The sequence below is a fragment of the Diadema antillarum genome, unplaced genomic scaffold (genome assembly GCF_040938485.1).
Source record: "Diadema antillarum isolate AM-2024a unplaced genomic scaffold, OU_Dant_1.0 seq00000871_RagTag, whole genome shotgun sequence".
In the NCBI taxonomy this organism is placed as follows: domain Eukaryota; kingdom Metazoa; phylum Echinodermata; class Echinoidea; order Diadematoida; family Diadematidae; genus Diadema; species Diadema antillarum.
Window position 1 is genome coordinate 357,507 of NW_027271737.1, and position 27,574 is coordinate 385,080.

General features: G+C 38.0%; 3 protein-coding genes across 3 annotated transcripts in view; 2 read left to right on the forward strand and 1 right to left on the reverse strand.

Moving 5' to 3' along the window:
* LOC139740635 (dynein axonemal heavy chain 6-like) overlaps positions 1–9,717 on the forward strand; it is a 61,954-nt gene extending 52,237 nt beyond the window's left edge. Inside the window, 7 exon segments of the mRNA XM_071651216.1 lie at positions 390–476; positions 1,383–1,568; positions 1,951–2,011; positions 2,780–2,943; positions 4,011–4,046; positions 7,585–7,807; positions 8,820–9,717. Coding sequence (XP_071507317.1) covers positions 390–476; positions 1,383–1,568; positions 1,951–2,011; positions 2,780–2,943; positions 4,011–4,046; positions 7,585–7,807; positions 8,820–8,923 — 861 coding nt within the window. The 3' untranslated portion in view covers positions 8,924–9,717.
* Positions 9,718–12,980: 3,263 nt separating this feature from the next.
* Positions 12,981–19,458, forward strand: LOC139740649 (NADH dehydrogenase [ubiquinone] 1 alpha subcomplex subunit 8-like). Its single transcript, XM_071651226.1, has 4 exons — positions 12,981–13,153; positions 16,982–17,151; positions 17,964–18,048; positions 18,705–19,458. Exons 1-4 carry the CDS (start codon positions 13,031–13,033, stop codon positions 18,837–18,839), a joined length of 513 nt encoding a protein of 170 aa, XP_071507327.1. The 5' UTR covers positions 12,981–13,030; the 3' UTR covers positions 18,840–19,458.
* Positions 19,459–22,309: 2,851 nt separating this feature from the next.
* LOC139740668 (protein SPO16 homolog) lies at positions 22,310–26,982 on the reverse strand. The gene is made up of 6 exons (XM_071651239.1): positions 26,853–26,982; positions 25,534–25,672; positions 24,313–24,414; positions 23,275–23,353; positions 22,953–23,070; positions 22,310–22,455 (listed from the first exon to the last, which is right to left on the reverse strand). Exons 1-6 carry the CDS (start codon positions 26,980–26,982, stop codon positions 22,310–22,312), a joined length of 714 nt encoding a protein of 237 aa, XP_071507340.1.
* Positions 26,983–27,574: the final 592 nt, after the last annotated feature.

Below are 27,574 nucleotides of genomic sequence, written 5' to 3' on the forward strand. Positions count from 1 at the left end.
TTGTGTCATATGCAGCAATCCCGTTCACAGGTATTCTTAAAGATTTTTTTTATTTCTCCCACATGGAGACATGAATTATCTGGGATCTTTCCAAACAGAAATAGAAGAGAAGAGGGGAAAAAAGTAAGAATTTGTGCTCCATCCACAATATGGCAACTGCCAATGAACCAACCTACATTTTTTTAATGCATTTTAATTATTTAAACCAAATTTTATGCTTATGCTAAATTTGTGCAGGGTTGAAAGCACACTTGTGTCATAGGTTTAGATGAAGTGCAATAGATATGTGTAATGCATAAAGTCATTCGATTGAAGAGGGCATTGCCCATCAACTACCTAACCAGATCAGAAGTATGAAAATGAAACTTTGCTCTCTTGCCTCTCTGCAGCCTGATGACAAGGGACGTATCAACTCACTCACCACGGTACTCGTTCAGGAAGTGGATAGATTCAACAAGCTTCTCAAAGTGCTGAAGGTATGTCTTCCATTTCCACTCCATCCCCTGTAACTTGCCTTCACCTGGGTCCATCCTGTAGAAGCCCTACTCTATTTAGCATACCTTGATTGTACAATAACCAAGAGACCAGCCACAGGTCTTCTGATACCTGACCTGTTGTTGGCATGGTAGATGGAATTTTTAGGTTATTTCCCCTGTCATGATAGCATGCATGTCCTAATTTATGATGTCTGTTGCTAATGGGGTATTTCTCGTATGTTATGTACCCAGCAATGATTTTTAAGTATGCAGTCCTTATGGAGTAGTAAAGAAAAAGCAAGCAAACATGATAGATAGTTCATAAAGGTATCGTAGGTGGTATGATTCCCTATTAAAGGATTTCATGTAAAAAAAAAAGAGAAGCTGTTATAAACTGCTCATCCAATGGCAGCAAGCCAGTGGTGTAAAATTACTGTATACACCATATATTTCGCGAGTCTAAATTTTCGTGAATCGGGAATTCACAACGATTTCGCGAGTGGTTAAATTCGCGATCGTGGAGTCCTGTACTGAACGGAGAAATGTACATGCGTACGTCACATTCACATTGGGATCAGAGTCAATATTTTCCCATGTCTTTAATTTCGCGAGTAGCACCCGATTCGCGAAATTTGCGAAAATAAAAACCTCGCGAAATATTTGGCGTATACAGTAAGTTAAAGAGGTCTGAGCTTTCATTTGTAGCAGAATCTTCATGAGAAGCCCCTGAGCTATTGATCCTTGCAGAATATTTGTCAGAGGCAATCAGACGAAGATTCTGCCAGGATTGTAAGTTCAGACCCTCTGTGATGAAAGGATTTCCTGTCAATGCCCACCTCCCATGGTCTTTTGTACATGAACTCTTTAACCTTTGACTTTAATATGTGTGGTGTGTGTCCACTATAGACCTCCCTGAGAACCATCCAGAAGGCCATTAAGGGTCTCGTGGTGATGTCTGAGGAGCTAGAGAGGGTGTATAACAGCTTCCTGAACAACCAGGTGCCCGCCATGTGGTCGGATGCAGCCTATCCTTCCCTCAAGCCCCTGGCCTCGTGGGTCAAGGACCTGCTGCTCCGAGTCGGCTTCATCGGGGTGAGTGGTCCATTTCTCTCAAGCTAAAATTTCTACCCAGGATACAGTAACATTTGAGTGTTTCTATTTCAAAACAAGACAAAAACTAAACTTGAATTCAACATACTGAATTGGCAATGATGGAAAGTCATCGGACAATTTTCATGTTAAGTGCCAGTTTATGTTGTTGCTTTCATTATTGTGACTTTGTGTTTGTGTGTTTTAGCAGGTCCAATGGCTAATGACCTTTCAAAGGTACTCTTTAATGACATGCAGGAATAACCATTTCTAGATGTTTGTACACAAACTTTGCCTGGGCTGGTAAAATGATAGACAGTGCAGTTTTGATCGTAAACTCACTTGTGTAATTGTTTTTTTTTCTTTTAAATGTCTCTCCTCACAGCACTGGATTATTCATGGACCACCCAAGTCTTACTGGATCTCAGGCTTTTTCTACACACAGGGTGAGACTGACACAACCTTTACAGCTACACTTAGCTTCCTGTGAACATTAACCTTATACTCAGAGAGTGACTCCTTGAAACTCTCCCTGCAAAGCCACTAAACAAATAACTCCCTCATACTTTCTTTCCTTTTTTTTAGTCATATATGAAGACTGATAATGTAGTAATTCATGTGAAAATAAACCTCCATCAGTGGCATGTCGCACCAGCAATCCCTCATATACATCCCTGAACAGACCTCTCAATCTAGAGTAAAAATGTGTGCAATGCTATGGAGTAAACTGTAGCGCATTTCATTCTGCTTATCTGGAAGCACATCACACATATTTTTCTTTCCAGGTATAACAAGTATCAAATATCATTAATATTAGAGCAGGGGATAAGTGCAAAATGTTGAGTGGCAATTTACAGAGCTAAGGCAAGTGTTCCTAGTTTTGTTTGAAAAGGAGATAATTTGAGAGAGACATTGATAAGTACTGAACAGAAGCAAAACAAGTATCAATTATTTGCTTGTAAAGGAGATACATCTTAGAAGTGTTGATCCCTGAATGCCTCAAGAAGAGGCCATTAAAAATTGTAGGCTTCACATTTATTGAGATTAGTGTCTGTAAAAACATGTCCTGAAGGATATATATATATATATATATATATATATATATATATATATATATATATATCCCAAAATATACTTGTAATCATGCAATGCAAAAATGAAAGAAATATATAACAAGTGATGTGGAATGCAGCCCTCGTCTCTTTCACCGACAGGTTTCCTGACGGGAACGCTGCAGAACTATGCCCGTGCCTACGACTACCCCATCGACCAGCTCAGCTTCCACTTCCGCCCATTTCCCCAATACCGGGACCAGGCCGATGTGGCCGCACAGCAGGACCAGCTGAGCTTTGGCCAGGTCACTGACTCGGACAAGGAGGTAAGACAATCACTTCCTATGTTTCGGGTTGTCCAACTCTTCTGAGCATAGTGTGTGTTCATGGTCTATTCAAATTGGTGATTATGGCAGAAGAAAGCATAAAATTTACTTCTTTTTTGAAGACAGTTCAAAAAAATCAAATGACCTATGTTAGTGTACATTTCTCTTCATTGTTTTCTAAGGTTCTTCTTTAATGTTTTATACATTGTTTGAGATACTTCAAGCCAAAATGTCCTGTAGGTCATATATCAGTTTTAAAGAAATAGATTTTCTGATGTTCCACACGAACTGATAAATGGACTTACTTTCTTAACTATTTAAAAAAATTTATTTTTAAGTCATATCAGAACCAGCTCGTGGCCTTTATTTTCACTTTGTAGTTTAACTCGACATGTCATATTTGTATGAACTAGTTACATTCATTTGATTAATCCTGAATGACATGATGCGACCAGATTTTCATCTATGTTCACTGTTTGTTCAGTCTTTACTTTCTCTACATTTAAAACCATCACCTATATCTCCTTTACTGTTCTCACAACCTTTTTTCCCCTTCTTTGGTTTGCCCTGTAATTGTCTCGTGTCTGTTCATTCCTACTTTCTGTCCATCTTTTCTGTCTTTCTGTACCTCCCACCATCCTTCTTGGTGTCCTTTCGTCTCACTTTGTGTGTTGTGGGCTGTGTGTCAATGTCAGGAGAGAAAACAAAAGGCTAAGGAGGACATAGATTGCAAGTGTCGCATGCCAGATGTAAGCAAAGAATTGGGACAAAACATTTTTTTCCCACCCTTGAAAATCATGTAGTTAAAAATGAGGACTTCTTAGTTCCTCCAGAAAATGGCAAAGTATGATACTATGAATGCAAGGTAAGTGTGCAATGAGTTTCATGGTTGAATTTGACACTTTTTTTTTTAGATTTCCTCACAGAAACTACATTTTGAAAGTTGCTTGTTCAGAGAGCTTTTATTGTTTTTGTTTCCTTTGTGTTTGATTGTTTCTGATTGTTGCCTATTTCAGATTTCACTCCATTATGTTTGTTGATAATTTTCCCCCCATTCGATGTAACAGAAACCAGCAGGTGATGGTAAAGATCTTGATGATGATGTAAGTAGCAGAGTGACTGGTAGGGATATGCCTGCTGGATGATGTTCATTTGATGTGCACTGACTTTAATACCCTTTACCCCATGCCCCCTCAGCACTCACACTAAAACACCCGGGAAAAAGACCATGTGACTAATACAGAGAGAATGAACTCTCTTTTATAATGATGTGACATTTTTAAGTGGCTACTTTTTTTAATGAAATCCATGTTAGATAATACCCTTTGAATTGAGTCTATCATGACGCTTGATTGTTGCACAGTGTTGGGACTGACACTGCTATTAACTCAAACTTAGGAATGGGCAATTGTGGCGCTCACTCGCAGCACAGATACAGGAAATGTGTTCAACACTGGGATGAATAATGGTGGCTGGGAAATTACTAACAGACTTCAGCATATCGAGCAAATTTGCACTAGCACTATATGTACTGTTGTGACACCACTTGAATTGTAGATGTGGGATACTGTTTGTAGGGGAGGTCGAGGATATCACAAGATATCAACTTGTTATAAATCATATGTCCTCTATGCAAAAATAGGATATGTCACTCCATTCTGTTTGTGTAACAGGATTTAGTGCGATTCAAAGAGAACATTATGTATACCAGCATTTCATCTGGCTGACTTCAAATCACAGCGACTGATTTCCTCTTTCCTCCTCCTTTTTTTTTTCAACTGCCATCGACTGAATGCAAATCTTTCAAATGAAATATGATATCAACTCACTCAGCCAATATTACTGACATTGGAAATGTGTTCCCTTCCAACAATATTTCTACATTTGAATGCTGATGAATAGGCCGTTAAGACAGTATATAGTCGCTCAAGCCAGTGGGACAGGTATCGTGTTTTGACTACAAAATATGAGTCGTTGAAATTTCGTCACATTCTAAAGAGGCATACTGTACTCCAAATGCAGAAGCACAATTGTCATGATCCATGTATTCTATCATGGTTATGAAATTTTTTCTGGGCATTACATCTTACCATACTCAATGACTACCAATGATGACTACGTTTGTAGCTGCAGTAAAAAATACAACACAATTTGTGCGTTTTATTTTATCAAGTGTGTGCAATAGTTCACTTGACTGATTTCTCTATTTGTAAAAGTTTGTGTGTGTGGGTGTGTGGGTGTTTATATTCTGTAACATTACCAGGGAAAGATGGCATACTAACAGCACAAAATGATAATGATAAAAAAGATCTTGATGAATGAAGGTAAAGCTTTCTGTAGTAAGAAGATCGAGTTGCTGCTTAATATCAACCAGTTCTTCCACCTGCAAGGATTTGTTCTAAAGTGTTGTAAGGAATTAAAGCTTTCATGCACTGCTGTAGCTTAGAAATGCCTCCTTTTCCCCCACATTCAACTGCCTTTCTATAGCAAAACAGAACAATATACATCAAAGGCAAAAAGACTGTCAATTTTTTGATTATCTTCTCCTTTCTGTGAAATCACCAAAACCAAACAAAAGTAGAACGAAGTAGATACCGAATGGTTTGTGATTGCTCTTGTTAAAATCATATATGCTACTTCTGCAAGTCATCATACCACCATATGACTATGCAAAAAACTCATTACAATGACAAGTTTTCACCACCTGACAAAAACTCTTTCAAAAACTATATGATCTTGCCACATTTACCTTCAATCTCACCACACTTATAAGCCATTAAAGGTTGCACAGATTGTCGTGCAGTGTTGCATATAGGTCCCTAGTCGAGCAAACTTGAGGAAAAGTGCACATGTTCTAGGGTCCTTTGAGATCAGCACGTCGTTGATAGTCACAGCTGCACAGAGGATGTCCACTAACATCTGCAACATCGGCAGTAGTTTGGGTCATGCTGGTTTATTTGAATTGTGCCTCTTTGAAAATACTAATATGCCTTTTGTGATGATATCACCAAGGTCTTGTTACAGTTGATGTCTGTATAAAAAAAGAAACAAATAAAATAGAATACAGTGTATTGAAATAGCTGTGTAGAAGCACATGCAGCAGCCCTCCTTTGCCAAGTCTATCCAAGTTTACTGCTGCTAAATTTTCCACCACAGTTCAAGACTGTGATATCAGACTGTTGCTTTTAAATTTTATGCTGAGCTGAAGGTAGGTAAAGCAGAAAGCAGGAATTGTAATCCTTGTATATATCTTTTTTATATCTTGAAATTCATAAGACATATCATGGCCTTCAGATTAACATCAGCAACAAAAAATCTAAACATCTCATAAGTATCATGAACTGATTATAGGCCTTGTTAATCCTATTTCTCTGGATGGTGTCTTGTGATGATGTGGAAATGAGGGCTGCTTTCATTCAGTGGTATAAAAGTGTGAGTGCATAATACCACAGTGTGAAGATCATTATGATGAGCAGGTCAGAGATTGACATGGGAGTGTCACGAGGATGTGGAGTCGACCGAATCATGAATATTAAAGGTTCTCTGAAATACAAATGCATGTTGATTTATGTTAATTTCTGATACCCTCAACATCACTTTTGCGATGAAACGAATATCTAGAAACATTCCATATATTTTTAACTATTTTTTTTTTTCTTCAGATTACTTTGATATGCCCACAAAAAAAATCCTTCCAAACCAATATTCCTGTTGTGACCTCATCTGTCAATCATTGCTAAAGTACTGTTATGTTTAACAAAAGACATTGGAATGCACCTTCCCCTCGACTCGGCATAACTTGCATGTTTTTGTGATATTACTGTGACTAACAAAGGACATGGCGAGGGAACATGCAAGTTATGCCGAGTCGTTTCACAGCAAAAATGATGTTGAGGGTATTATAAATCAACACAAATCAGCATGCATTTGTATTTCAGGGGACCTTTAAGACTTCCTCTTTCATCTATGTGGGAATACTTGTTTCTGTCGCTCAGGTGACCACACACTATGGGGTGTTACAAACCTGACTGAGATCCTTGGTTGAGTTCAAAATTGATCTATTGCATGCATGGATGGGGGTAGAATGTTGGTGCATGATTTCTGGGCTCTGTCAAGTTTGAAACTGTTCTCTCATTTTTTTATTTTATTTTTTTAAAACCAATTCAAAAAAGAGAAATCTTTTTAAACTCATGCATATTTTTTTTTTTCTGAATCATGTTTTGTTTTCTATTTCTTGCATGTTTTGGATTTTGCATGAAAATAGGGCCCAAGTAAATAAAGGACTACCCAAAGGAAAAAAAAACCACTCAAAATCAGAAGCCTCAATGCTACATTTGATATACCATGGTATTAGGATATAATAATACTGCATGCATTGATAATCTTAGTGTTTGCAAAATCAATGGTTGACTATGTTCGATCTCAACCAGAGGTAGGAGGCCTTTCTGTCTGCAAGAGCAAGCTTGATTCTACTTGTATTACATTTGGGACTAGGGCATCCAATTGCTGTTGCTTGTTTGTTGAGGTCTGTGTGTTTGAAGTTCTGCATGGCTTTTCCTTTCCTTCATTCACTTCTTCACACCAATGACTTTCCACATTCTAATCTGGCGTCACTCATTTGTGCCTTTCCCCCTTGGACAGCTGCCTGACATCAAAGACGGCGTACTCATTCACGGTCTCTTCATGGACGCCTGCCGCTGGGACGACGAGAACATGAGACTCGCCGATGCAAAGTTTGGCGAGATGAACCCTCCCCTGCCCGTCATTCACATGGAGCCGGAGATGAACTTCAAGCCAGACGAGGCCGACTACATCAGCCCACTGTACAAGACAGGCCTGAGGGCAGGGACACTATCGACCACAGGTAGGAAGAGTTGCCTGCGATGTGCAGTGATTCGTCTCCTGGGATGGGCCGAAAATCAGAAACAGATATCTGCCAAACATTGGTTCTGTGAACGATGAAACAGAATGAAAAGAGATTCTGAGAAAAAAATAAAATTGATGCAACTAATAGAAATAAGAATGGGAAATGTTCTTGGTATGACTTTCTGTACATTTGTAAGCTAACTTATCTTAAATTGACAGGTTTCTTGATTTTCTTTTCTATATTTTGAATGGACACACCCATCTTAATGCCAGTGGACCAGTAAATAGAGGTGCAACAAGGATCCAAGAGAAAATATGGAAGACCTTTATGGTGTAAGATGCTCAGTTTTGAATTCAATGTCATTATAGCAGAGAATAAAAAGGAGGGGAAATGACATAGGGAAAAACATTGGATTGGGTTGGATTGGACTGGATTGGATTGGATTGGATTGGGTTTGGTTGGTTGGACTGGATTGGGTTGGGTTGGATTGGATTGGATCGGGTTGGGTTGGGTTGGATTGGGTTGGATTGGGTTGGGTTGGATTGGGTTGGATTGGATTGGAATGGGTTGGATTGGATTGGGTTGGGTTGGGTTGGGTTGGATTGGGTTGGGTTGGGTTGGGTTGGGTTGGGTTGGATTGGAATGGGTTGGATTGGATTGGGTTGGGTTGGGTTGGATTGGATTGGATTGGATTGGATATTCACCAAATATTATTTTTCCCTCAATTTAATTTTTTTTTTTTTTTTTGGGGGGGGGGGGGGGGGGAGAAGACAGCAAAACTTCTTCATCTTTTTGTAAGTGAAAAAAAGAAAGAAGGTTTCATACTTCTTTGAGATGCTTCCATAGCATGCCTAGTTCAGTGATTAATTCTAATATGCTAACAAAGCTGTCATGCTGATATTTTTTAAATAGCAGAAAATCAAGTGAAATCACTTCAGATATCGGAGAAGGATTATTTTGAAGGGGCTGATATTACTGAGCATTTTTCCCTGCTTTCTGGTGCTTCCAGGTCATTCTACTAACTTTGTGGTGGCGATTCATCTGCCATCTGACAAGCCCCAGGACTACTGGATCTCCAAAGGATCTGCCCTGCTCACCCAGCTGAATGAGTAGCCCCAAACAGTTGGGCAAACAGCTGCTGGCTTCATTCAAAGGCATCATGCAAAGCAATTTGAACATATGGGCTTCTATCCTAACATTCTATTTGGGAGTACCGGTAACCTACGTTACATGCGGATAACTTCACCAAGACGTAGCATGCAATGTCACCAGCTTTCTCTGTATGTCAAATGTTGGATCAAAGTCATATTCAAAGTCACATAGTCTCAAAATGCTGTTAATGCAATTACAAGAAGCAACATTGAGCCATAGAAGAGAGGTGGCTTTGTACCTCCCCGGCCGTAGACAGGCTTTGGGATTTAACAATTTGTACTCGTTAAAGCTGTTTGTTAAAGGGTAGTTGACGGTTCATAACTAGACTTACACTAGTGTGCAGAAAGCAACAATGAAAGAACACATGTTTTCAATAATTGTTTGAAGTGGATATATGATCCCTGACTGTTTATAAAACAGAATTTGTAAATAGTATTAAAGATGTAATAGTGTATATTGAAGATATGAATCATCTGGATAATAAACTCTTTGTTACTGCCTATGCATTTAATGTACTGAACAGTCTTTCAAAACAGTTACTCCAATACAAGAAACCAACCAATAACTTTTCTTCCGCCTGTGGAATTTCCTATGCATCGCATTTAAATGACTGTCTTTCACAGCTATTGAAATAATGAATTTCTTCTACATGATCCAGCTTCCAACAAACTTTCTTATAACTAGGCAGTTTGTGCCTGCAACTTATTGTGAATAATTTCTCTGTTCTGCATTTCTTACAGCAAATTTCCTGTTATTTCTTTGTGTACATAATCTACTTTGTAACAAAGCCTTCATGAATGTTGTAGCTTTGTATTCACCATAAGAAGATGAAACACATCTTGATATTATGAGAATAACTTATTAAAATGATTAAATATTAAATTAAAAAAAAAAAATAAATATTAAACATTTCATCAGTGGCATTATGTGGAGTCCAAAGTAGCGTATTCAGCATTGACAATGTGCTTGTTTGGAAGATCACTAATTATTTCACATTTATATAGAAATGACTGTGTGGATTTATGTGAATCTACTTCTTAACTTTGATTTTAGTGTGAGTACAGTATAAGCATTAGCTGACTGCAGAAAACATTTATTAGAACTGACATAATGTCTCTGGAATGTCAACATTAATGTGTATTTTAAACACGCATCACTAAATGAGGTCCATTTAGCAAACAGGGTACAGTATTTTTTTGGTTCTTTTTGGTTTGTTTTTTATTATGATTAAACAGATCTGAAAAGAGTGTACTTGCAGCTCGTGTATTGAAACTTTTATTGGGGGATTGATGCATGGCAATTTTTGTAGAATGTCTTCAGGTATTTGCTCACATGTAAATCTCATTTTGTGCACACATTTTGCAGTGTACCCTATCTACATTCAGTAGGGTGAGTGTAATATTTGAAGTACAGTAATTCTAAATGTTTGAAGTAATTGTGCTCAATGGATCAGAGGAAATACTTGTGTCAACCACAATAAGATAAACAAAAATGAGACATTCCACCACACAATGTATTACTGTGAAAAGTCAAGATTTGTATCTGAAGTGACACCTTGGTAAGTAAAGTTTGATCTTGTCACTCAGATATGTATGAGGTCAGGTGATTATGATTAAGATGGATATCTGCAAACACCTTGATATATTCAGTTGTAACATTGAAAATTTTTATATGTATCAAAGATTGAATGGTATTCAGTAAGAGCTTACGTGTTGTGTACAGCCTGTGTGTTAAACCAGCTCCAGCAGAACCAAAAAATATGTTTTGTCAGCTTGAATGAAAATGAGGTTTGCAGTCTCAGGCTCACCAGTTGATTTGCAAAGTCTGTGATATATCTGTATTTTGGTAGAACTGAAAGAAAAAATCATATCTACCTTTTGAATGGTTATCCTTGTCAAACATGATATCTCTAATTGCTTCACGAATCTAGTTTGCTTCTGTACAGTTTGTGCCTTTTCAACTGACACTGTATTTGTGTGTATAAAGATATATAATGCTCTCCGTCCAGACTTTGTGACAAAAACTGTGGATTTCTGTATCAAGCCACTTTCTTGTAAATAATATGTCATCTATAAAAGAAATGATTTGAAGTGTATTTCAATAAAGTCCTATTTTCATGGTCTGAGCAATACATTTTGATTCCATGTTTTGTTTTTTATTTATCTCAGTGAACAAATCTAGTTCTACTTTATCAAAATAAAAAGTAGTCCTGGGGAGTGTTTCATAAAGCTGTTCGTAAAGTTAAGAACAACTTACGAGCGACTGGTGATCAGTTCTTGTGCTGAATTATGCAAATTCTGATATGTACCGTAAGCACATCAAAACTGATCACCAGTCGCTTGAAAGTTGTTCGTAACTTTACGAACAGCTTTATGAAACAGGCCTCAGGAGTAATTTGCAAAAAGGGCCCAGTAATTCATGTAGTGTGTATACATATGTTTATACATGTGTGTGTGTTGTGTGTGTATGTGTGTGTGTATATATATATATATATATATATGTATATATATATATATATATGTATATATATATATATATATATATATATATATATATATATACTTATATTTATATATATATATGAAGAGTTTGTTTGCAAAAACCGGTAAGTCCATATTTGTCAAATGGAGATATTTGCGATTAAAGGTCAAGAAAAATAAAGAGAATAATAAGAAAAATTTTGCTTCTTTTGACCATAACTTCAAAAATGTACCTTTGTGTGTAGTGACCAATATATCATTTAAAAGGTATTATTTTGTACTTTATGACAGATACCGTACTTCAAAATCTTCAAAAATGGACTTATCGGTTTTTGCAAACAAACTCTTCATATATAGTATAATATAGTAGGCAAGCAAAGTATGAACTGCAACAGCCGACAGTGCACAACTACACAGGAGCTCATGTATTACAATGTGGTAGGGTGGAAATAAGCGTTGCTTTATTTGATAGTCTGTTTCGTCCAAAGCCTCATCAGCATATTATGAGGCTTCGGCCAAAACAGACCGTCCAGTTAAGTCACTAATAAACAACACTTTCCTCCCTACTATATATTGTACTATATATCGGATAAATGTGTGTTTGTTCATGTGTGTGTGTGTGTGCAAGTACATTCTTTATAAGGTCTGGTACTGGCAGTAAATACCCACTTCGTGTGCTTAAAATATGACTTGACATTCCCGTGGTAGAAGGACTAAACAAAAAATAAGATAACAATGGCCACGCTTTTTAATCGGTTCAGATGTTAGAAGATAGGTCAGAAAAGTATTTTTTGCAGCTTTAAATTTCCTGTAAGCCCGAATCACTCCACTTGAAAAGACCACATTACAATGGTAATATATGAGCATCATATGTACATTTTTATATAATTAGTATGATTATTTAATCTTAGAGTAAAATCAATAATTGCCTCGCTGCTCGTCATGAATTTACTATTTTCATTATCAACATTATTGCCGTCACCGTTAGTTTTTTTTTTCATTACTACATTCCTATTCTCATATATTTTGAATTGTCAAGCGCCTCGATGGAAACCAAAAAGCCAAATATTACACATTACTACAGGCCTTGTACTTGCTGATAATTCACATAGAGAGATGTGCTAGAAACAAGGTGTCAACCTTCTGCATGCCACATTAATTTCTAGCCCATAAGTACGTAAAAAAGGGTTAAATGAAAATACTCTCTAGACCTAACTGTACTTGAAATACAAGAAATTGTCAGTTCCTGTCGCATTTAAATTTAATGTCATAGTAATCCTCACTTTTTTCTCCAGTAGGCCTACTTTAATTTTGCGCCGACACATTGCATACCAGGGAGACTTTATAATGAAAAAAAAAATAAGAAGGAAATACAAGAAAAATAGCATAAAAGAAGACGAAGAGGAGGAGAGGAAGAAGAGAGCAGCTCTTCTTTCTTTCTTTCTTTCTTTTTTTTCCAGCAAACTGTAGTACTAGACCACAGCTGTACAGAGAGGGCAGCATTTGCAATCAACGTCGCTTTTTTTAGCTCGCTTGCCTTCTTTGCGATACTGCTGAGGATAGATGTGAGACTCTGCATTCTTTCGATATGCCTGAAGTTGTGGTATTACCAGAAAAAGAGGAACTAAATGTTCCCGATGTTCCTCTCACATCGTCAGCGCTAAAGGCTGGAGCTTTTCATTATGGACGCCAGTGTGACAGAGAAAATAAGGTTGGTGACGTGAATCGTCTGTACATAGCTGTGGGGCAACACACGTTTAGTTACCATAGTCCCACATACTCCTAACCATGTTGACTGTGCAAGCTTACTTGTAATTGTAGGAGTCGTACGACTCGTAGCTCAACTTATTCGGATACCTAAAGTCCTAGCCCTAACCGTTAGGCTTTCTAGACATTAGAGCCTCGAGGGAAGTAGGTTGTCTAGACATGTATGAATAGATATAGTCCATAGAATCTCTGATTTAATCTTTGCAGACGTTGATAATTCTAGTTCCTTAATGCACTGTAAGTAGCTGCTGAGCTGTGAGGACTTCAAACTTCTTATTTCTAAATTCACGTAGGTCACAATCCGCCCACAATTCGACCACAATGCCGTCCAAAATTCGACCGCCTGCTACAACTACAAGTAGAAACCTAGAACCTACATGTATATAGGCATATGCCGTATTTGTGGGTAAACTTGGCCCCTTGTGATCAAATGGTGATGGGCACAAATACGATATGCCAGTTTTGCACGGAAGGTCGAACCTTGATCGAGTAGTGGCCATAGTGCGGGCTGTGGGTGCTGTTGTAGTTTCCACATGTAATTTAGATCTACATGTTAATGCTTTAATGCCAATATCAAAATATAAATAAGGCCAAGTAAAAAAAGAAACCAGTTTCTCGTCCTCGCGCGCATCGATTTTGGCCGCCGCGTCGATTTTTTTACTATTTACTATTTTCAAAATGGCGCTGAAAATACCAAGAAATTCATAATTCTCGTCCCAGCCCGCTCCCCGCCCGCATCGATTTTCAGTTGCCGCATCGACTTTTTTGATATTTTACTATTTTTTCGGCCGCCGAAAAAAAAAATCGACAATTCACCTACCAATCGTGATGTCTCATTTCTAATTACGCCTTGCGTCCTCTACTTTATAGCTGTAGTACAGCTGTAGCTTCTGTAGTGCGTATGTAATAACGCATGCACTTCACACTGCGAGCTCGGCAAGAAGGAATGACCCACAAAGCAGTTGAACTGTAATTGGATGGGCGCGGGCGGGCGCGGCCTGGGCTGTGATGTACAGCGCACTCGGTACGTCGTGGTGTAGACAGGACGTTGAGCACCTTCTGTACATTTTTCTCGTGCTGTTGCCCGCTTCATGTGCTGCTAGATTGATTGCGCATTGTAACCACATACTAGTCATAGAGGAGACCAGCCAGCCAGCATAGCATGCGCGCGTTCTGGAGCTGGAAAAAAAATCGTGGAGTGCAGTGATGGAGAGAACCGATCTCAAGCGCACGTGTGCACAGCGTACGGCTTTAATACCAGGGCCCCGTTTTATCAAAAGATACAATCAATTTTAATTTTCCTTACTACACAGTCTGCCATAGACTTAAAGTTGAAATCGACTTCATAATCAATTCTAACTCTTCATAAAACGGGGCCCAGAGCTGCCAACCTTTGGAAGCACAAATTAGTACTCAGCAGCTCCAAAATTCGTATTTTTCCACCAGAATTCGTATTTTTTCAATCTCCCTCTTTTTGCTATTTTGAATTAAACTCGTCGACTTATGAGGCCTACAGGCTCTAAACATAACGTTATGACACATGCCGAAGCATCGAGCTGGTCACCAGCACGATAAAGATGCCAAACTACGCAATGTTCAGCATTGATTGATTGCTTTCTCGCAGTGAATGTGTACAAGTGCAAGTATGTACCTCCAAAAACTTGCTGGGATGATTATGGAAGCTTCCACTATCTAGCAGGGGACGTGGAATGCTTTCATCTTCTCAAGAGAGCTTCTTTGTGAGCGGATGCGATACCGGTACTCTGTTCCGTGTTTCCAATTATCGTTTACTATGAAAACATAATCACGCATTGTTTTCAGGCTTTTTTCATTTCATTGGATTTTAAACATCAGTCTTTTCCGAAGTATTCCAATTCCTTTTCCCCTGACTGGAATCGGAAAGTCTGCTATAACGATGATTGCAAAATGCCGCGCTGTGTGTGGAAGCGCCGATGTGCAAACACGTGGCTTCACTTTCAAGTTTAAAGGAATGCGCCATGTGCTCCACTGCAAGTTCGATGAATCGAATGCGCCGTAGCTGAGCTGAGCTGAATGGCTTATTTACGGTAAACATGCAGTTTACGTTCGATACGAGGAAATCATTACGTCTTTCACGAGGGAAAAACACACAAAACAAACAAACAAAATACACCCACAAACGAATGTTAATAGCCAAAACTTTGAAAAGTAATAAGCAGTTTTGATGAGCGTGAACTGAAATTGTCATTACACGTTGTATTTTGCTGTTTATATCATTGCTGCTTCTTGGTATCACTGTAATGATGGCCATGGAAGAAATGAAGGGAGAATGTGACTTACCTGCACAGGTACATGTTTTACTACATTTATGTAGTTTTGGTATACAATAATTCATCATCCAAATGATGAGTGATTATCAAATGTCTTTTTAGAACATGAAGAAACATCTTTAAATGTTTAATGCTATAATGCCACATCAGTATCATTTTGACATCCATCTGCAATTGTACAAGCCAGTTTCCAGTTGAATGTGCTACAATTGTACTGTGAAGAACTATACATACCAGCTGTGTGGACTCAAAAAGTCACAAACACAAATGATAAATAAAGCAGTGTTTTGAATATCATGGAATTAATTTCAGTCGTACATTTGTTGAAAGACATGTTTTATACCTGTTTCAATTAATAGCACAATACATCAGAATTGCAAGTACACTGGTATCAGAAATGCCAGTATTAAGATGGTCATTTTCCCTTGACATCTGTAGTGGAAAGAAAAAGCAAATATATTTCTGCATGCATGAAGTTTCGTTTCAAGTATGGTACATAATACATCTATTTGTTTGAAAATGCACAGAGTGCAGGCAAGACATACACTTGGGACCTGGTCTCTCATAACACAGCTACCAGAGTGATATTTCATTTCATAAATTGGATATAGAAAATAGTAAACCCCTCTCTCGTTACCTTTCTCAGAATTACCGGACGAGAAACACATATTACTTACATTTTGACAATCCTCGAAAAAATAGTAAGATATCAAATAGTAAGGACCTCCCTCATCGCCTTGCTCAAAAAACCCGGACGAGAAACTGCTTTCTTTTTTTACTTGGCCTAATGGTATCACTATCGGCGAAAAAGGTTGCAAGGATCCGTCATTGATGCATAATTTGATTTGATTTTAACTTGATTTAATTGCAATTTTTAACTCCAATCTTTTTTAGGCAATTTTCTTGTTCTTCTAGACTTGGAAAGTACGTACAGTCCACCATCAGGCGTAAAAAACCCACACCAAGTTTGACCTTCTGTGCCAAAATTTGACCAAGTGCAAAAGCATAGGTTTCTACACGATGTATCTACTAGCTGGCGGTCGAATCTGTTGGACAGCGTTGGTCGACGTTATAGTCGATGTTTTGCCCCCGCCCAGGATAAATGGGTTTGTAGCAGTCATGCACTTGTAATACAGTGCACTCCCGTTATAACGAACAAGAAATTCCAGTTACAACGAAATGAAGATTCAGGCCGCAACATTACCCTCTCTATGTATTTTTATTGTTTATTTGTCCGGTTATAATGAAATTTCGATATAACGAAAGAAAACTGCCGGTCCCGAGGACTTAGTTATAATGGGAGTCCACTGTACTATTGGTGACTGATAATTGAATACAAACAGAAAATGTATCCTAATCAAGGAACTTGAATGTGAATATTGATGAATTCATTATTTGCCAATATCTGAAACAGTAAACATTTTACTCATCGATTTGATCTTGTCTTGCTCCTGATGATGCAGGAATTCATGCTGTGTAAGGATGAGGAGAAGGACCCACGCAAATGTTTGGAGGAAGGGAGGAAAGTGACGGCATGTGCATTCAATTTCTTCAACCAGATCAGAGCTCACTGCAATGAATCCTTCACCGAGTACTGGACATGTCTTGACCATAACAGACAGGAATACAGGAGGTGAGACCAAAACTAACTTTTTAAGCAGCAGACTTGCATGATTGTGTGTGTTTGTTTTGTTTGTTTGTTTTTCTGGTGAATGTAATTCAGAGCTATATCTTAGAAAAGCTTCAATGTGTAATTAGTATAGAGAATAGTATCACAAATAATAACAATTCTGAATCTTAATACCTCATTAGTACTGAGCAGCCAGATTTAAGAAGATTGATGTGTGCAGCCTGTTTTTAACCTGTTATGGACAGTGCACTCCCATTATAATGAACACGGTTATAACAAAATTCCAGTTACAATGAAGTAAAAGTTCAGGCCGCAACATTATCCACTCTATGTTTTTTATTAATTATTTATTTGTTTGGTTATAAAAAAATTTCGATATAATGAAAACTGCCGGTCCCGAGGACTTCATTGTAATGGGAGTCCACTGTATGTACTTTGTATGAATATCCTGGTAAAAACAAAGGGAGACTGTTTTCTGAAGTGGTCATAAGGACCAAGACTGAGCTACTCCAGTTCCCTATTGGAAGGATTGTGATGAAAACATGAGATGAGCAGATACAGGCATATAAACAGTACAGTACATCAGTCACTGTGGCTGCAATATCTTGTATATTTTTACACTGTGAAATTCAGTGAAACAAAGCTGAAAATTCTTAATCATCTATGACAGAACATTTAATGAAAAGTCATTCCTAGTCAACCACAGTACTATGTCACCAATGCATTTGTATTCATTGTTTTCCATGAGAAATTACGATTTTCTTTTTTTCATATATATGGAAAATGATCCAAATGTTCTAAATTTTCCTTTGTAGATGTCGCTCATCACAGCAGCAGTTTGACAAGTGTGTGTTCGACAACATGGGATGGGTCAGACCAGAGCTTGGAGATCTAGGAAAGGCAAGTAACATGCTCAGTGATGCTCAACAGGGTATGAGGATGATTGTACAGTAGTGATATGGTTCAGGGTAACTTCTTCGTTGAGAGCACTGTTCACAGAGAGGGTAAACCCTGTCATCATCGTCGAAGTATAGTCAGGTATACAATGGTCAAAGGAGATTCAGTGGATAAAATAATTTGTCCGAGGATGTTTGCAGCGGGTACGATATGAACCTAGGATTTCTTGCGTGGAAGTCCATCTCCCTACTGTACAGTATGAATAGAAATAACAAGTACATGCATATAATATTCGGAGTGAAAATGATATGTTTGGATGATAACATAAAGAAGAATATGGGGATTTTGAATGTGCTAGTATTGTCATCAAATGCACTAGATGCTCACATTTCATGCCTATTCATGTAGTCAAGGTTTGAGCGGCATGATCGAATAATATGTTTCAAATTAATGTGTTGCCTTCAAGATACTGTAATTTACATTAGGGTTAATGCATAACCCTTAGTTCCTGTTAGTGACATATTGAAACTGAACGTTTACAAGCAGATGCAAATCTATGAGAACATTAGTGAACATTTGTTTGCTGTCAATGAAAATCTTGATTACGGTTGTTTTCTCAACTGCTTGGTACTATCTGCTGTTTTTCATTCCGCATGTAGGTAACTGTTGTGAAGACAGAAAGACCGCTTCCCAAGTTTGACCTCAGACCAATACCCCCACCAGAGCCTCAACCTGTGCCACCAGCAAACCTCCCTGCTTCAAAGACAGGATCCAAGTTTTTCTTCTTCTGGTAGTGTGTACATGTATGATATTATATTGATAGCTATCTCCTATACATAGTGAATTATCTCTTCAGAGTGCCAGCATTACTGTCGCAGACATCATTTTTTGTGGTTGAATCAAAAATTGCCAGCAGAAATGCAGTGTAGTATTAAAAGGCTGCATGTTACTAGGTATCGCAACCACCAAGGAAGAGGGCTCGTCAGTCAAAATTATCCCATTACTTGGGCATGAGAACATAAATGCTCAACAACTATTTTCTTGTGGTGTTGAAATTTTATCGTTCCTGGAACTGATCTGGTCGTAAAGACTTTTTCTCTGAAAGTACAAGAAGATTAGTTTGCCAAAGTACCATATTTGATATTTCGGATCTCCCATTTTTATTAGATGTTCATGTGGACTTCACAAGGTGGGGATTAATTCAGACACAGAAGGAATGTGACTTTTATCATAACCAACATGTGAGAAACAAGCCACCTAGTTCATCACAAATATGCATGCTTCGATAAGATTGTTTTTTCTTTTTTTTTCAGACACGATTTTCAATCTCTGATAATAGTCTGATGGGTACAATTGTCAGCTGCAAAAGAGATGTAATTTTGCATTTTTTGAATGCAGCGTTGGCGTTGCGCACCTGGAATAAATCTGAATTGTAAATTTTAAAACAAATGCAACTTGTGTCCTGATGCTCTTGCATTGATTTGGGTCTGAATCGTATCTATCAGTGTTGAATTCATGATTCATTGCCCACATATGGTTTTGTTAAAAAGCAAAAACAGTTCAGAGAGTTTACACTTTATTTTCTACTAAATTGGAATAGTTCCATTTGAGTGGACTGTCAATTGTTTAAGGACAAAATATGCTGAAAAGAACTAGATACAAGTTCTTCACAATTGATAATTTGTCTCAAAGCAAGTTTTCAAACTGCTATAACACGTAAAACAAAAGTAACTTTGGGAGACGGAACATTTGCCTGTGCAGCTCCCAAACTCTGGAGTGACCTACCATTAGAAGTCAGGAAATCCCCAACTGTAGCAGTCTTTAAGTCACGACTTAAAACACATCTTTTCATTTAAATGTTCATAATCATTAAGTATATCAGAAGTTTTTTGCAGCGCAGAAGAATACAGTATATGTCTATAGGTTTTGCGCTTAATAAATTGATTTATTATTATTTCAAAACCTAACTTCCTTATTGCACCCCACCCCCACCACCATCACCGCACACACACACACACACACACACACCTGGTTGTGATAGAAAAACACATTTTATGTTTTATCAAGGAGGCACACCACCCTGGTCTTATGTTGCATTTCATAACTAGATGGGCACTGAATTTCGCCTGTCAAAGCAAATTACAAAGTCGACAACTTTGAGAATTAAACTCTTATTTTCCCCTGCCACTGTATCATGTTTCATTTATGAGGTGACCTTGTCAGTAGGTTACCATTCTGTAGATGATAGGAAAGGTAGACGAACAATGTATCCTCACATTTCTCTCTCTTAAATCAATGGATCATTCATCAACAAACATAACATCGTCAGAGAACAGGGGGCACAGGAAAATGTTTGCAATGAATTCACGTACATGCTCAGCTCCAAGAATTTTTTTATTGAACACATACTGGTAGAATAATGCACCATTTTTGAAGCTACACAAAATCATCAATAGATGTTTGTTGCATAACATCTTGTTTAAGCATATGTATATGTAGATGGGATATATGTATTCTAATGAGTCATCAAGTTTACCATGTTCTCTCTAGCCAGTGTCTTACGAAACATACATTTCTTGGTTCATCTCTGGTTGATCAATAAATGATCAAGTTTATTCACATCACTAACACATAAAAAAGGAAGGAAGATACACATAGGTAGATACACACTGTTCCTGGTAGTGGAATAGAATACACAATGTTTTTGTGACAACATGTTAGATACCCTGTCTACTGGCTATGTCGTTTAAATTCAGATCATATTTAGAAAATGACTCTGCTTTAGAAATTGCCCCAGTGTCGGGTTCAAATCCTCGAAATCCGAGAGGTTCAGGTCACATATGTCACCTTTGAAGATTTTAAGTTTAAAAGGGGTTGGGCATGAGAGGGTCTCTCTTTCAGTACATGTAATAGTATCATTGAAGGGAAACAGAAATGGGAATTTTGCTGAAGCCTATGATATATACCTTTAAGTAGTGACGTTTCTAGCAAAATATAAATTTATTAATTCCAGTTGACTACAGTGGACTCCCGCTATAACAAAGTCCTCGGGACTGGCAATTTTCTTTCGTTATATCGAAATTTAATAATAACTAAACAAACAATAAAAAACAGAGCGGATATTGTTACGGCCTGAATTTTTACTTTGTGTACCCGTAATTTCGTTATAACCTTGTTTGTTATAACGGGAGTACAATGTTATTCACATGGCTATTCTGCTTATTGAGTATCTTGTGTTGAATTGCACTCTGTACAGAAATTGAGTTAAAACAACCTGCATGATGTTTCCCAGACACAGAAAATATATTGATTGAAATAAGCCACCAGCTTGGCAGATGCTTAACCACTGTCCCTATGGACGTGCTGAGTGTGGTATCTTCCTCGATTACTGGTACGTCTAATTCACAGTCGTAGGTTGGCAATTTTAAACCTAAATACAGCTGTAGTAATATTAACATCTATTAGATACAGTGCGCTCACCAGCTGTTCGAAATACCACAGATTTGAGTGGATTTTTCATGGAAAAAATACAGCTACCAGCTCGTTGGCACACTAATACTATGCTGATAACTCATCATTGGCAAATGCATTTGTTGGACAATCACGTTGGTTTCAGTGGGTAGAGCATCCCCCGTACAGCAGCATCGCAAATGAGAGCCTTTAATCTGTATAGAAGAGGGATTCCATTAAGCCAAACGTAGTGTCCATGGAATATATCCCTGACAATAGATGCAGACTGATCTTTTGGTCTACAGGATGCAATGAAGAAGAAAAGCAAGGAACATACCAAGCTGAATGTATTAAAAAACTTTTAAATGCAACATGGGCACCTTGAAGTATGTACATGACAGGCTGTGTACTAGTATGGCCTGCACTTATGATGTGTATGAATTATGTACGTTGAGTGCACCATCCCAGTCACCATTCATTTACATAGCCATGCATTCTACCCTGTCCAATTCCATGAATCTATTTTGTGATTTATAGGTCATTAAACAAAACGAATCTACACAGAATATCCTGGGAATAACGTAAAACCAGAATTATTCACAGCTAGAAACTTTTGCAAATTGTAGCCAATAGCCTTTTTTGCAGTATGAAACTTTTGTGAATTGCCATTGGCATTGAATGCATTGTACATGAAACACTTTTGCATGTATGTATTTTACTTTTGCAAATCTTTGCACTTTACAAAATTCACGAAAGTTTCATGCACACAAAAACTTCTGGATTTACAGTGTAAGCCTCTCTGCAGAAAAAAGCATCACTCCTCGGCATAGTTATCCATTTTGAAGAAAGTCTGGACTTTGGTTGCTGTCTGGTTGTCCAAGCTGCAGTCCATCAGCTGTTCCCTTGTTGCCATAGCAATAGCAGATAGAGATCCGAAACCCTGCTGTAGCACCAGGCACTGTTCTATGAAGTCAAGGTTGATCAAAAGTCATATGGATGGTGTTAGGTGACCAGGTTACTTGTTCTCAAGAATAATTAAGAAGTGTAACGCTATCACCTTCACGATTCTAGGTTTGATGAGAAATACTTTTTATTTTTTGGCTTTGTTTTTTCATTTTTTTAGCAATACAATTCATACAGCACTGCATTCAAGCACATGCACAGGCACACACACACACACACGCACACACACAAACAAACAAACAAAACAAATAGGACCAACTGCATGTGTGAGATCAACCCATGTAAAAGAAGCACAGCTGCCTTTTGTTAATCATACTTTAGCATACACACGTAAATCTATACAAATACATTGGCAGAGGGATTTAGAAACTGAATTTAGAACCTAAGGAACATTAAGTTCCAAAAGGAACATCAAGTATCTGCAGATCCCTTTTCAGTTCTTGCCAACTCTACAGCAGGCTTCTTTGTAAACTTTGGGGATTATAAAAGGATATCATGGTGTCTTAGTCCGATCTGTGATAGGATGTTCAGGACCACCTCTTCTCTGCTTTGATGAGACAGAATGCCATCCAGTCGGGACTTCAGTATGGTGGAAGTAGGTTTGCAAGTGGCCTGATAGAGGAAAGAATGAGTAGAACTTCATTACAAATGAGCAAATTCTGTAAATTTACTTTATTCATATGAACAAGTGCACTGAACAAACACTTTCAAAGGACTGATGCTGTTTCAGAGGGAGAAATAAAAATCACCCCTGTCTATCTCTCAAATCATAATATGAAAACATAAAGTTGGGTAATAAACCTGTAGAAACCTCACCTGAGCAATAGTCTGAATTGTTTGCACACACTCTGCATCATTATGCACAGGTAGAATTTTGAGGTTGCTGTCCACAAACCTGGGGTGTGTGAAATGCAGTAAACAACATCAGATGATTGACATAATGCCTGAAACATTTTTATGGATAATGAACATTTTTCCTTTTTTATTATTACATGTATTACTTTATTTTTTTCCCCTTGGAATGGACTTGACTGCAGGTAATGATCAAAATCAGAGTATGGAATGTAATGAACATTGTTATAACTTATAATAAAATTTTGGTCAAACGAAGTTCTCTTTACAATGAAATCAAAATTCTGGTTCCAAAAAATTATCATCATTCTCAATTGTAGTATACTTAGGCCTACTGTTTGGTTGGAATGAAATTTCATTATAACAAAAGAAAACTGGCGAGTCCCAAGGACTTTGTTGTAATACGAGAGCACACTGTATTTGTCTTTCATTATATCCAAGATATTCCGTGTAAACCGAACAAATGCAAACTACACAGAGCAGACTGATGTTGCTTCAAGTTTTATTTCGTTGTAAGTGGAATTTTCTTAAGACCGTGTCATTATAATGGGAGTACACTGCACACTATGAAGAAACTGTTAGGTCCCAAAATTATCATCTAAGCATTTTATGCATTTTGTTTGGCTATCACGAACTGGTTAGATGTCAACGTGTCAAATCTCTACGACAAACGCTAAAACTGCAGATTCGACGACTTCATTATAATGGGAGTCACCTGTATCTTGTATTTGCAGTTTTCCAAGATATTCCTTGTAACTGTCAATCAAACTTGGCTAGGAGCCTAAAACTTTGCCAAAAGAACAATAAAGTTCATTGATTCTCTTTCTAGCTGGGCAGAAAGTCAAAGGTCAAAGTCAATGAATGCTCTTTCATTGCCATGCTGCTGGAAACATATCACATGAAGTTGAACTAGACAGCTAATAATGCATACAACATATTTAGGCAAATGACAAAATTTAATCATGAACAGCCCAGTTTAACGAGCAGGACAGGAATAATTACCGAAACTGTATTGCTGCAATGACCTCCATCTCATGTGGACCATGTAATGCAGAGGATACCACCAAGTAGCTGTTGCGATGAATTTGGATGAATTTTAGCACCCTGGGTGTATGACATGCAGAAAAGAGTGTTTTAGAGTGACAGAGCAACAACTACTTAGCAACAAATGAAGATATGGATATGATCTTCTCATCACATTTACTGCAATACAGATGGTTTTCCAGTGTACCTTTAAAGGATCAACAAAACCGATAGGCCTTACTATACTCCCCCCTTTTTTTCTTTTTTTTGTGTGCTTCCATGAATTGCACACAACTCTTTAACTGTCGACTGACAATTATTTACAATACAATTGTACGGCTATAAAATCACGTTGAGACCAATGACCATTATAACTTCACAAATACTGTACCATGAAGAGGCTCATGTGATGACATAGTACATTTAAATGAAAAAATTTTGGTCAATAGTTTAAAAGTAATGTGTTTCTAAATGTAGAAATACGTTCTTCTAGGAACATGATTATAAGCAGTATACACTGGTCTAAACATTATTACCTTAACCACATTTTCAATTGTTGAATATATTCTGAAACGGGAAGTTTATTTGGACCTTCCTGTGTTTGAATCGGAAACCTTACCACCAGGTGCAGACATTATATACAAATATTTTTACACTAAATGCAATTGTATGGATGCTTTAAGTAGGCCCGACATTGCAAACAAATAAACTAACAAACAAACAAAACGAATACAAAACAAAAACCAGACTTATGATGCAGTGGATTTTAGTAGATTGCAGTGTTCTGGAAAATTACTAATATGTGTACATTTGATGTGTACAATCAATTTCAGTTTGATGCTGTCATTTCAGTGTTCTGTCATTGCAGTGTTCTGGAAAATTACTAATATGTGTACATTTGATGTGTACAATCAATTTCAGTTTGATGCTGTCATTTTCAAAATCATAACTGTCATATGTCAATGAGCAATCACGAGGCCTATTATGAGACTTAATTGTATTTTAAGTAATTGATACATTTCCCATCTCATTTTTTTCTTTTTTTTAACACCACTACAGTATTAAATTGCTACACAGTGTACTGCCAGTCAAACATTTTGTTCAGTAAATAGGTGTCATTAATAGGATGATTTTCCATAGAAATGACAGTAGATTAGGAAGAAACGTTGCATAAAGACACAATGACAGTCTGTGACCAACCTGTCAACAAAGTCATGGTCGAGTTGGATATGACCCGACTTGGGTGGCCATTCCAGCGATACCTTGTCAAGTGGTGTGACCATGAATGCAATGGCAGACAGTGGAAAGATGAAAGTACCTGGGACTGTGCTGTCACTGACTGCAGGTGCGGAGAGTGCAAAGTATGTTTCAAAAACACACAGAGAACAAAGAAGATAAACCATTAAATTCCATGTCTATGTCAACTTGTTTCTTGGTTTTCAAAAAAGTAACTTAACATTTAAGTTAGCGTCAGATGACAATGCTTTTCTAACTAATCTACATCGCTTGCTTTATTTATCACAAGTTTTTTACCTGCCAAAATCGTATCCATGTGAGGCAACAAAAGGCCTATACTGCGACCAGCTCCAACGCTAAAGGAGCGCCCAGGGTTTACAAAAGGCCATTGCACAACCAAACTTCCCACTAGGTCTAGTATGTAGCGCTAGATCTAGTCTAAATAATCATTAATTAACGATAACAATAGCACTGAAACAGACTCATAATCTGCTACATCAAACAGAGCATGACATAGATCTAGGCCTTTTTTTCTTTTCTTTTTTTTTGACAAATCAACATCATTGAGATAATACTGACACTGGAAAGCACAACACGTTACCATCCATGCTCTAGCCCAGGGCACAAGGGCCCGTGTACTACTACTACTAACTAGCTGTAGCCATGTGCGTAGTTAGCTGGCAGGGCTGGCGCGCCCACAGCTAGCTAGCTAGCTAGCTGCATGCAGAGCGCGGGCCGTACTTTCCTAGCTAGCTTGGCACAGCCGGCCACTGAACAGTAAAACACAGGCCACAGCAGCTAGCTAACATTGTAACAATATTCGCGTCAATAGCTTAGAGCCCAGACCGAGTTGGCTACCGGACCTGTACCCGGACCCTATAGATCATGGACACGGTTGTATGTCATCCACGCACGAAACCTCATGGATCATCTAGTCTATAAGGCAATTATAGTAAATGTTTAGTATCTATTAAATCCCGACTTTTGACACGCTTCCACATATCAACCAATGCAGTTTCCTACAGAGTGAACTATGAAAACATTACCAATGTGAGTCTGAACCACGTTTTGTCAGCATTTTTCGCTTTGGTATGCAAGCGTACGACTAAAACTTCAGACGTCCCGTTTTATGGCCTAACGGTTAGTCTAGACACTGACTAACGGTTAGAGTATAGAGACCACTAACAACGTGAACTGTTAGAAATTCTGTTTGTCCGATGACTGACTCGATGTAACATAACAACGTTAGGCCTCAAGTATTATGTCATCACAAATTTACTTACATCTTACTTTGTGCCTCTGTTGAAGAAGTCTTGAAATTTCGTTATTCTTCTGCTCATTGTGTATGACAATCGGCCATTTGCTGTTTGCGTTGACTTGAGAGATCTTGCCACAATCATTTTTGGAAGCCATTTCGTTCTTTTACACACAACACAACGCCAACGGCGGTGGCCGGTACGCAGTCGGTCGGATCCGATCAACGTCGTCCCCGACATCCCCGGCGGACCGCGCGGTCCGCAGTTTAGTTATCTTAGAGTCCAATGCATACACGTGCACCCAAGATTTTTCTCCACACTAGTACTGGGGAAAATCTCTTTGCGTGCACCCAATCAGATACAATCCGCGCGCACATACATAAAAGCGGGGACTACTGTATGCGCCGAATACTAGTATTTCACGAGGTTTTTATTTTCGCAAATTTCGCGGGTCAGCAGGTGCTATTCGCGAAATTAAAGACACGCGAAAATAATGACTATGATCCCAATGTGAATGTGACATTTTCTCCATTTAGTACAGTAGTCAACGATCGCGAAATTAACCACTCGCGAAATCGTCGGGAAGTCCTGATTCGCGAAAATTTAGACGCGCTAAATATATGGCGTATACTAGTGCTCGCCGCACCAGCAGAAACTACCAAAGATATTTTTTTCTTTTCACCATACCACTCATATTAGCTCTTTGAAAACTATATACACACACACACACACATGTACTCAAAGAAAAA

Excerpts from the sequence above, each read along its gene's own strand:
- LOC139740649 (XM_071651226.1), top strand. The coding sequence starts at position 13,031 with ATGCCTGAAGTTGTGGTATTACCAGAAAAAGAGGAACTAAATGTTCCC. Across the intron at positions 17,152-17,963 it reads AACAGACAGGAATACAGGAG|ATGTCGCTCATCACAGCAGC; the intron begins GTGAGACCAAAA and ends TTTCCTTTGTAG. Across the intron at positions 18,049-18,704 it reads AGCTTGGAGATCTAGGAAAG|GTAACTGTTGTGAAGACAGA; the intron begins GCAAGTAACATG and ends TTCCGCATGTAG.
- LOC139740668 (XM_071651239.1), bottom strand. The coding sequence starts at position 26,982 with ATGGCTTCCAAAAATGATTGTGGCAAGATCTCTCAAGTCAACGCAAAC. Across the intron at positions 23,354-24,312 it reads ATTGCAGCAATACAGTTTCG|GTTTGTGGACAGCAACCTCA; the intron begins GTAATTATTCCT and ends CACACACCCCAG. Across the intron at positions 23,071-23,274 it reads CAATTCAGACTATTGCTCAG|GCCACTTGCAAACCTACTTC; the intron begins GTGAGGTTTCTA and ends TTCCTCTATCAG.